Source organism: Castanea sativa, chromosome 9 (genome assembly GCF_040712315.1).
Source record: "Castanea sativa cultivar Marrone di Chiusa Pesio chromosome 9, ASM4071231v1".
NCBI lineage: Eukaryota > Viridiplantae > Streptophyta > Magnoliopsida > Fagales > Fagaceae > Castanea > Castanea sativa.
The window spans coordinates 37244333-37255733 of NC_134021.1; the positions used below are offsets into that span (position 1 = coordinate 37244333).

Genomic DNA, 11401 nt, shown 5'->3' on the forward strand with positions numbered 1-11401 from the left:
AAATCAATCAAGACCAGAGTTTATGGAAACTATACATTCAGAGCTTCCAAGGATATCAAGTTTGAAGAAATCAGATCTTGGAAAGGCCTCCAAATAGCAGCATGATAATCATATCAGAAATTAGGAAAAAGACAAGATAGCCAAAACTTGGAGAAAAAAATAGGAGGCTATGTGATGGTATTCCAAAACACCATCACATAGTCGCCTATGGACATGGCAAACGGTTGGGTCGGGTTCAGGTAGGATTAATTGGGTTGCGGGCTAAACGATCTAGGTTAAAATACGGGTCATTTTGAATGGGTTGAAAACGGGTTGGGCCAATCGGGTTGTGGGCGGTTAGCACAGATCCGTATTTTCACATGAAAAAAAACTTTTTAAAAAAAAATGTCAAATTTTTAGAAAGAATGAATCAAATCAATCAAAGAAACGAATTGTACATAATACCCTTTTTTTTTTGTTTTGTTTTGTTTTTTTCCAGTTAAGTGGGCACCTACTATTATTAAACTATTTGTGTTATTACTATACTTGTAAAGGGAAAAAAACAAAAAACTTTCCACATCTTTCCAATTCTGATAGTTTTGTGCATAACTAAAATTCTTTACGCTCATAATAACAAAATCTTCCATGTTAAAGCATCCCCATTAGCATGTGCATAATTGTGCAAAATGGAAAAAGTAACTACTTTTACACAACTTGAGCAAAAAAACACCCATATCAGTGGGTGTAAAATTGTGTATAAATACACAATTGCTATAGTAACTATGCAAATATGCACGATTACTGTAGCGTGTGGATATAATATCTTAATAATTTTTTCTCTCTCCTTTCCACCTGACTCTCACCTCCCTCTCTTTTTCTCATTTCATCAGACTCTCTTAGGCATAACTCTCTCTTTCTCTAATCTCATCAATCTTTCTTCCTCTAGCTTTTGCCGATCGCCACCGCTGCCGATCACCGCCACCGCTGCCACCGCCACCGCTCTCTCTTTCTTCCTTTGTTTCTCGTTGTTTTTGGGTTGAATGGGGTTGATCAGTGGGTTTTGGGTTGAATGGGGGTTGATTAGTGAGTTTCTCATTGTTTGATCGTGTTGCTCAAGGTGAGGCATCGATCTTGTTGCTCGGGGTTGCCGTGATAGTGATTGTGGGTGTGAGTTGGTGGTATCGGTGATTGTGGGTGTGGGTCAGTGGTTTGGTGATTGTGGATCTAGTTTTTTGGTTGATCTTTGGGTTTTTTTGTTTTTTGTTTTACTGGGTTTGTTTCTTGGCTTGTGTGGATTCCAGTGTCGATGAGAGAAAGAGAGATGGTGGCTTGTGTGGATTCCGGTGTGATGGTGGCTGATGATGGTGGCTGTGTGGGTTTTGTTGGGTCTGTGAGAGAGATGAGAGTGTTAAAGAAATGAATATTTTATTAGAATAAATGTGTACAATAGATAAACTGATGTAAGTGTTTTGTAAAAATGGGAGTGTAAAATAGAAAAAGTAGATTTTAAATGTGCAAAATGGAAAATTTTTTGCATATACTGATGGGAATGCTCTTAATAACTTATAGGCATAATGATTATAATTATAAATTTACAACTTGAGAGATGTTAGGACATATGTGATTCAATGTTAGGACATATGTGATTCAATGTTAGGAACATATGTCACTATTTTATGTAATTGGCTAATTTTTTGACAAAACGCACTTTACTTGTAATTGGGTAGATCTAGGATGTGTTTAATACTTCAAGAAACCTTGTTTCAAGTCCAAGTATTGAAGCCATGCAAGTTTGTCCAAGATTCAAGTGTGAAAAGTGTTGTTCATTAAAGCTCGACAGCTAGTATCTATTAAGGATTAAAAGAGATGTTTAAGCCCGAGGCTCAATAGCTGCTCGACAGCTAGGGTATCTGTCGAGGTTTATGAAACTCAGAATTTCTGGTCTATTTTTCACCAAATCCGTGATTGTATGTTTGGGTTTTTTTTTCTCACAACCCTAAACATATAAAAGGATAATTTTAAGGGCCGTCAAAGGTGGCACAGCCAAGACACAAGTTGCACAAGTGTTGAGCAAAGTTTGTTCATACAAATTGTGACTGGAGACAAAATTTGCCCTAGTTCATCTTTCTTGTAAAAAAGCTGCTGTGTTTGTGCACTGTAGGGTTTTGTAATCAAGGAGCTTCTCGATCTTCCTCGTGTGATGAACTGAAGAACTTTGCAACCAACAATCTTCTCTAGTTGGTGATTGAAGTTGTGTACTAGGATCCGCGCAATTAGTTAGTCAAGTACTGGGAGTCGTGTATTAAAAAGAGAGATTGTCACTATAGAACAAGTCTAATTGGGTATTGGGGTAAGGGTTTAACTGTAGGTTGGTATAGGTACTGAGAGTTTTTTACTTGTAACCGCTTGTTGTGATAATAGTGAATTCTTAGGAGTGGTGACCTTAAAATCACCCAGTGGGGTTTTTGCCTTGGAGGTTTTCCCCATTCGTACACAAATCACCGTATCAATTTATTTTTCGTTGCATACTTTTGTTAATTAGTGATTTGTTTGTGCTACCACGCGTTTTCATGTTAATTTGATTAATTAATAAACTTGGCTAATTCATCACAAGGAGTCAATACATTCTTGGCCTATCAAGAGAGAGATAGATTAGAAGCAGCACAAAAGGTATATATATGAAGTTTACATACTTCTTATTCAAAGTTCACTAATGATATGGACTTATGGACTTTTTCTTTTACTTTAGTTTTGTATTGTGCTAGTTAGACTTAGTGTTAGTAACTTAGTCTTAGTATTTAATTCTATTACTTAGTATTTAACTTAGTGTTAGACATTTAGTATCGTGGAAGTGTACTTGTAAATGATTTTTCCTTTTGTATTTTTTCCTCTACTACTTAGTATTTGACTTAGTGTTAGATGTTTAGTAGTGTAGACGTGTAGTTGTAAATGCTTTTGCCTTTTATGTTTATTTTCTCTTCTACTTAGTATTTAACTTTGTGTTAGACGTTTAGTAGTGTAGATGTGTAACTATAGATGCTTTTGCCTTTGTATTTATTTCTTTTTAATTAATTAATTTTTAATTAAAGGGGGGCATGAACACTGCCATTGGTGGCTACTAAATGGCTAAATAGTGTCCCTGTGCAGACTCTATGCATTTATGTCTATACACCTAGCACATTGGTATGTAGTCTAAATATTTTTTAGAAAAAAAAAGGTTTAAAAATAGGCCAGCGGGTTGGTCTGGTCAGGTCGAAGTGTCTTGCAAAAATATGTGCAGGCCGCGGGTTGGCTCATTTTCAATTCAAGATAAAATGGGCGGGTTTGGACTAAGTCAAAACGGGTGGGTTCGGTTCCGGTCAGCAAATTTTGGCCCATTCCAAGACACCATCACACCAGGCAGCTGTGTGATGGTGTCTTGGAACACCACCACATAGCCTCCTACTTTCCACTATAAATAATTCCTCCCATCTTGTAAAAAATATGAAAAAATTGGCCTAGAAACACTAGAAAAAGATTGGAAATAGACTAGAAACCTTAGAAAAATTTTAAAAATGTCTCTCTCTTTTCTTTAGGAAAATCCTCCCAAAATATTAAGCCTCTCTTTTCCTTCGAAAAAAAAAATCTTTTTGGGTAGGTGGGTAAGTTGTAAGGGAATAGGTTAGCTTCCATATAGCTATACCCATTCCCCATTTCTCTTTTCTTTGTAACATCATATATACGAAAATGCTATTTTTGTTCATTGTCTCTGTATATTCTTGCTTTTAAATTCCTAGTTCTATATTGATGTTGTTGTTTATATTTATCTATTTATTTCCTTGTTCATGTTTACTTATTTGTGTATATGTTGTTATATTACTGTTGTGGGTTTCCTAGATGGTAATATATTTACCTAGACATTATATGAGAAGTATCCATAGGGCAAAGAGATCTCACCACTTCTAGACATCTAGGAACATTGTTTATTGTTCCATTTATTTTGTTTTTCATTTGTTTACCTTGTTCATATATACTTGTTTATTTATTCCTTGTTCTTATATTTTGTTCATCCTCATCCCCTTTATTTATTGCACTCTTTATTATTTTCTCTATTGTTCTATATATATATATATATACACACATATATTGTGATATATCGTTCTCTCCTCTCTCATCATCCAAAAAATATTTTCTACCCAATTTTTCTAGTGGGCTCTAAACCTTGCTTCAAGCACAATATGGGTATGTTGCCTTAGAGATTGGTGATGGCTTGTACTCCCATTTTTTCTTTTGGTAAAGGACCCATAAGGCTTGGGCAAAATTAGAACTTATTTAGGAGAAATCCAAAAAAAAAAAAAATTCTAATTTTTCCAATGAACCTTTAAATTCCTAGTTATTTACTTTCCTTGTCATTTAAATTCCAAGTCATTTATTTTTCTTGTCCTTTAAATTCCAAGCAATTTATTTTTATGTCTTGTATTTACATTCCTCTACTTTTATGCACTTTGGTTTCTTCCCTTTTAATTTCTAGCACTTATTTATACTTATTACTCTTTATTCTTTCTCATATACATTGTTGCCATAAAATAATAGCTTGTGATGATGCTGAAAATCGTCAATAAGTCACATAGTTCTCACGAGCTCACGACAACACTTGCATAACACCAAGAAAGAAAAAGACCTCAAAAGAGTACCGGTATGGTACTGGCCTAATACCCTCTGAAGGTCAAGTTAGAGAGATTGTCACAACTCTAGAGTGCCAGAGCTGGGGTCAATTGTGCGTATCTGTTTTTCGTGGGTTACGACCTTTTTATAGTGATGAGGGACCAACCTTGGTTCCTTGGAGAAGAGGAATATTTCCTTGTAGAGAAGATCTTTATAAACGCACGTGATTTAAGAGACCTTTTCCATATAAGGGTTTTATTGACTAGGGTTAAGTATGGTTCACAAGTTATTATTATTTGAAATGTCCTTGGAAATCACGTAAGCCACGTGTGCTTGGTCCCGTCGACCTCAATGTCTGTCCAGGGGACTATCCGTCCGTTTCAGGCGATCCATCCTTCTAGGAACCTTCCGTAAACTGGAGGTGATCCGTCCTAACACACTGTCCGTCCACTGCTTATGAGACTCATTATCGCATGACTTGATCCGTTGTCCAATTGTAGGTTTTGCAAGTTTTGACCGTCCACTCCACTTTTACCCTTTTCAGTTGCCCCCTTACTCCATGGATCCGTGAGAAGTAAGCGACGGACCCATGGAGTGACGGTATGCCTCTATCCTTGAGAAGCGTGTGTTGATTGATAGACTAGTCTAGGGTCATTAATGTGGTAGGGACATGTGTCGAGTTTTTAATGGTTGTTTGTTCAAACCGAAGCGTCCCTTCATTTTTCGTGTTGTTCCCTCTATATATATGTTGCTAGTTCCTTTCATTTTCACATTTTGGAGAAATTATTGTTGACCAGAGTGCTTCCATTCACTCTTTTATGACCGTCGCCCTGTTGACTTTGGCCTACAGTGCTTCTCAGACTCCCGTCGTCCTTTTCATTCTGTCAATTTGTGAGTATTCTTTCCTTTACTCGAGTTTCCCTTTGTTTATTTCGTTCGTTTGTTCGTCGTCAATGTAGACTTAGAGTCTTAGGGCTTTTATCTGTCATTTGTAGGTTAGATGTCTAGTGAGGTGTCAAGTGGTCAATTGTTTGTCCGCAATGGAGCGGGCTACGATGAGGTATTTCCGTCAGGTCAAGCAGACCCCCGAACCTTCTGTAAGGAGAGGGAATCGTCAGCTAACTCACCTTCAAATGTGGAGGATGAGGTGCAGGATGAGGACAGGTCAGAATATGACTCAAATGATGACCTAGATGGCATAGACCCTCCCATCCAGTCCGTCATACGTCCTGATGGGTTCAGGGAATTCATCATGTGTCCCTTGTGGACGGTGAATGACTTTGTCTCTTCCATCAAGCCACCACACTTCAACACACTTAGGGAGAAGTACCAGATACCCAACAACATATCTATCCATCTACCTTTTAAGTCAGAGAAGTGCTATTATAAGGGTCTTGAAGACGATGGGATGTACGAGTAGATGCTGAAAGTTGGGCTTCGCTTTCCGTTGAATGCTTTTCACCGTCGTCTTCTCCAATATTTGGGTTTGTCCGTCTCCCAGATTTCTCCGAACGCCTAGATGGTTTTTCTAGGTGTAGAAATCTTGTACAGAGTGATGTCAAATGGGGTACGACGGTTGACAGTGGAAGAATTTTTCCATTGTTACCATCCTTCTGAGATTGCCCGATCCAGGGGGATGTATAGTTTTCTCCCATGGAGTTCGGTACTTAGGCTAGTGTGCGAGACCTTGGACTCTAACAGGAACTAGAAGGGTCATTACTTTTTTCTTTGTAGGGACAACTGGATGGGTCGTCCAGATGATCATAAGTGTATGCCTGTCGATACGACATGGGGTATAATGCCCCCGTTTGGTATGTGTCCGTCCTTATTAGATTTTATCCTTATATTTTTGATTGGTGGTTCTAATCTCTTTTTTTAGCTCGCGGCTGTCCACTGGTTACCACCAAGCAGTTCGGTTTTCTGGAGAAAATGTTTAAGACCACTAGGCTGTCAAAGAGGACTTGGATAAAGCTTTTCACCTTGGATAACCTTCATTGGTATTGTAACAGTCCAAAACCCACCATTGCTGCCTGTCGATATGACACAAGAATACGCAGACGTAAGTCCATTGCCTATTGCGTGCTTGATTTTAATTAACATTCTTACCCAGTCCCCTTTTTTGTAGAAATGGAAGAAGCTAGGAGAAGGGCGTTCATTAAGCAGCAGGATGATGCTAAGAAGAAGCAAGAAGGGAGTCTTTCCCCCAAGACGGGTTCAGCCCATCCGTCCATGGAAAGGCCCCCGCCGGAAAAACTTGTTCGTCACAGTAAGAAGCAAAAAGTGGTGACGAGTTTAGCTGTTGGTCAAGGATCCGACAGGTTTAAGTTGCCCCCTAAGCTTGGGTTAGGTAGGGGTAAGGGTCTGATGGTTAATCCAAACCCCGTCAAGGAGAAACCTCCCGTCTTGCTTCGGGAGGATTCCTAGTATACCCTCTAACAAATCACCTCCATCATCAAAGATGAAGACTACGAGGATCAAGGTAATCATGCTACTGAAGTGATGGGGGAGACGACACTGTTCAACCTTACCCAGGTTTGTATCCATCATCCATTTTTCCGTCGTGCTTTCATCAGCTTGTATTTATTATTTGTTTTTGGTGTAGAGGGTCTTGATGGTGAAGGGATTGATGGACCGTTGTCTTTCTCACAAGAAGACGTTGGAACGCGTCTGTTCGAGGGCAAGTGCAACGGAGGAAGAGCTGGCGGAGCTGAAGGCCTGAAGCTCCGTCATGAAGAGAAGCTGAAGCTATCCGAGCAGGTTCGTGGTGAATTGGAGAAGCAGGTAGAGTCGCTGAAAGAAGCCTTAGAGGAAAAAGATGATATCCTCCGTCATGCAAAAACTGATGCTATTAAAGAGTATTGGGATTCTAAGACCCTTCTAAGTGAGCTAGACACCTCTTTTGCTGACGACTTTGACGACTGCATCCGTCAAGTCAAGGCTTATTTTCCAGACTTGAACCTTTCACACATCACCATTGATCCTGAGGGTCAGACTCCAACTCACCCTGTTGACACTGAGGGGACAGACGAGCTTTTTGGTGAAGACCAAAGTGACGGCGAAGCCCAAAAGGTTGATGTGAAGGGGTCCATCAAAGGTGATACCCGTCAACCTTCAACTTAGGTACCTGATGGCAAGGAGAAAACCAATGTAGTCCCGGAGTAGTTTATGTCCTGTTTTTTGTTTTGTTTTGTTTTGTTTTTTTTTGTTTTGTTTTGTTTAAGTTTTAAAATGTATGGGAGGACAACATATTTAACTTGTTTCAACCGTTGTCTTTGGTTGGTTTATTTATTTATTTATTTATTTATTTTTATGTAGACATTCATCATATGTATAAGGTAGGCTCATTTGTTTTTCATATGAATTTGAGCAAATTTTGCCCTTCTTATACTGATCCGTCTATTCAAACTCACTCTTCATACAATTAACCATCCAATTTATGGATGACATATAAATTTCATCCTTCTCAGGATGGCCGTCCAAATTTATGGACTTAGTGAGTATATCTCTTCCTCTTAGGATGATATGTCCAACTTTGTGGACTTAATGAATATATCTCATCCTCTTAGGATGATCCGTCTAACTTTATTGACTTAGTGAAGGAATCTCTTGCTTTTTAGGATGATCCGTCCAACTTTATGGACTTGGTGAATAAACCACCCTTAGGAGGATCCGTCCAGTTTATGGACTTGTAAATGAATCTCACCCTTGTTAGGATGAACCGTCCAATTTATGGACTTCGTGAATAAACCACCATTCTTAGGATGATTCGTCCAGTTTATGGATTTGTAAGTGAATCTCACCCTTCTTAGGGTGAATCGTCTAGTTTATGGACTTCGTGAATAAACCACCCTTCTTAGGATGATCCGTCCAGTTTATGAATTTGTAAGTGAATCTCACCCTTCTTAGGATGAACCGTCCATATTATGGACTTTGTCGATGAATTTCATCCTCCCCGGGATAACCCGTCCACATTATGGACAGTGAGTAAATTTCATCCTTCATGGGATTATCCGTCCATTTCATGGACTTTGTAAATAAATCTCAGCGATAATCATTCAATATGTTATGAATAAACTCCTCTTATTATGATGGATAAGCAAGTAGAATATTGTTCACAAAAATAAGAAAATTTCCCTTTGGGCTCTAAAAGTACCGTAGAGAATAATAAAAACTAAAACTATCTGTTGAAAAAATAAATTGGAAATGAGGAGTGCCGGCATCCGCGCCTCTATCTACTGGTAGTATCTCTTCAGGTGTTCTGCATTCTAGGGATGTTGTGGCTTTTTTCCATCCATCGTCTCGAGATAGTATGTGCCCTTCCTATTCCACGACGTGATCCTGTATGGCCTTTCCTAGTTGGGACCTAGCTTCCCGTGTGACTAGTCTTTGATGGCGCCCGTTATCTTTCTCAAGACAAGGTCTCCTTTCTCGAAGTCCCTGTGTTTAACTCAAGAGTTATAGTGCCTAACCATCAGGTTTTGATTCTGCGCTAACCTCTGTTCAGCCGTCGCTCTAATTTCATCCACTAAATCACCTTGTCATTCTTTTGCATGTCGTGGTTTGCTACCCTATAACTGGTGAGATCTATCTCAGTTGGAATGACTGCTTCACTGCCATACGCAAGTCGAAATGGTGTCCCTCCTGTAGGTGTCCTCGCCGTCATCCTGTAAGCCTATAGTACACTGGGTAACTCTTCAAGCCAGATACCCTTTACCCCCTCGGGCCGAGTCTTGATGATTTTCAACAAGGTTCGGTTCGTGACCTCGACCTGGCTGTTAACTTGTGGGTGGGAAGGAGATGAATAATGGTTCTTGATCCCGAGTTGTGAACAGAAGTCCCTGAATGCGTCGTTATTGAATTGCTTTCTATTGTCTGAGACCAAGACCCTAGGAATTCCGTATCTGCAAACGATGTTTCTCCATACAAAACTGCGCACATTTTTCTATGTGATGTTGGCCAAGGCTTCGGTCTCTACCCATTTAGTAAAGTAGTCTATGCCAACCAGTAGAAATTTTAGCTGCTTGACCGCTGTAGGGAACAGGCCCATGATGTCAAGACCTCATTGAGCAAACGGCCATGGGGTTGTCATCGAAGAGAGTTCTTCCGTCGGTTGCCATATAGGGTTGTCGAACCTCTAACATTTGTCACACTTCCTGACGTATGTTTGGGCATTTTTCTGTATAGTGGGCTAGTAGTATCCGGCCTTAATCAGCTTATGGACTAAGGATCTTGACCCCGAGCAATTCCCTCATACTCCTTCGTGTACTTCCCTCATGACGTAGTCCGCTTCTTCAAGGACGAGGCACCTCAGATAGGGGCTGGAGAAACCTCTTTTGTATAAGACATTTTTAATCAATACAAATCGTGTAGCATATACCCTTAACTTCCTTGCAGCTCCCTTATCGCCAGGCAACAATCCATCCTTCATGTAGGAGATGATCGGTGTTGTCCAGTTTTCCTCGATTCCTATTTCCTGCACGTTGACTGAGTTTATTATGGGTGAGTTCTGAATGAAGAGGAGTACCTGGCTTGAGGAAGGCATGTTATTAGTTGATGCTGCCTTGGCAAGTCGGTCAGCCTGTTCGTTCTCTTCCCTTGGGATTTAAACGAACTCTATCTTCATGTTGCGCATCCTACCCTTTACATGTTCGAGGTATTTCTTCATTTGTTCTCCTCTGCACTCGTAACAACTAGTGATCTGAATAGTAACTACTTGGGAGTCGCAACGTATCATTGCATTTGTGGCTCCTGTTGCTTGTGCGAGATCTAGTCCCGTTGTTAGAGCTTTGTACTCAGCTTTGTTGTTTGTTATGGGGAAGTTGAGTCTGATCATGCACTGAACCTTGTCTCCTTCGGGGCTGAGGAGTACTATACCGGCTCCTCCCGCATGTTTAACCGCTGACCTGTTCGTATATATCACCCACTGGGGGTTTCCTTCTGCTTCCTGTTCATCTGGTCAGGTTAATTCGGCAATGACTAGACCTTTAGTGGCCATGCGTGGTCGATACTACATATAAAACTCACTTAGCTCGATCACCCATAAAGCCATTCGTCCAGTTGCCTCTGGACTGCTCATTGCTCTTCGCAACGATTTTTCCGTCAAGACGACTATAGTGTGGGCCTGAAAGTACGGTTTGAGCTTGTGCGTTGCAGTCACTAATGCGAAGGCGAGCTTTTCCATAGGTGGGTACCTTTCTTCTGCCCCTCGTAGTGCTTGGCTTGTAAAGTATACAGGCTTCTGGGTTCCATCCTCCTGTATGCTTTTTACCAGCATATCATTCATGTAAACCTCAACGTTCCTCCCAATCTGGTGTGCAAACATTCGGTTCATAAGCCTCTAATACATTGCGCTTGCATTCTTGAGGCCAAATGGCATCACCTTATAACAGAAGAGTCTCTGGCTTGTGACGAAAGAGGTCTTCTCTTGATCAGCTTCATCCAGCTTTATTTGGTTGTACCTCGAGAATGCGTCCATGAAGCTTAGCAATTGGTGTCTTGCCGTTTAATCTACCAAGATATCAATCCTCGGTAGCGGGTAGCTATCCTTAGGGCATGCTTTGTTCAAATCCGTGAAGTCATCGCACATCCTCCACTTTCCATTGGCCTTCTTCACCATTACTACGTTAGCCAGCCAGTAGGGTAGTACACTTCTCGTATGAACCTTGCTTCTTGCAACTTGTGTACTTCCTCAGCTATGGCCTTATCCCTTTCTTGGGCGAATACTCACTTTTTTTGTCGGACGGGAGGGAAAGAGGGTGAAATGTTTAGCTTGTGAACT

At 40.3% G+C, this 11401-nt stretch overlaps 1 protein-coding gene across 1 annotated transcript; it reads right to left on the reverse strand.

Moving 5' to 3' along the window:
• Window positions 1–10225: 10225 nt before the first annotated feature.
• LOC142609154 (uncharacterized) lies at window positions 10226–10945 on the reverse strand. Its single transcript, XM_075780772.1, has 2 exons — window positions 10648–10945; window positions 10226–10575 (listed from the first exon to the last, which is right to left on the reverse strand). The coding sequence occupies exons 1-2, from the start codon at window positions 10943–10945 to the stop codon at window positions 10226–10228; spliced, it is 648 nt and encodes a 215-aa protein (XP_075636887.1).
• Window positions 10946–11401: the final 456 nt, after the last annotated feature.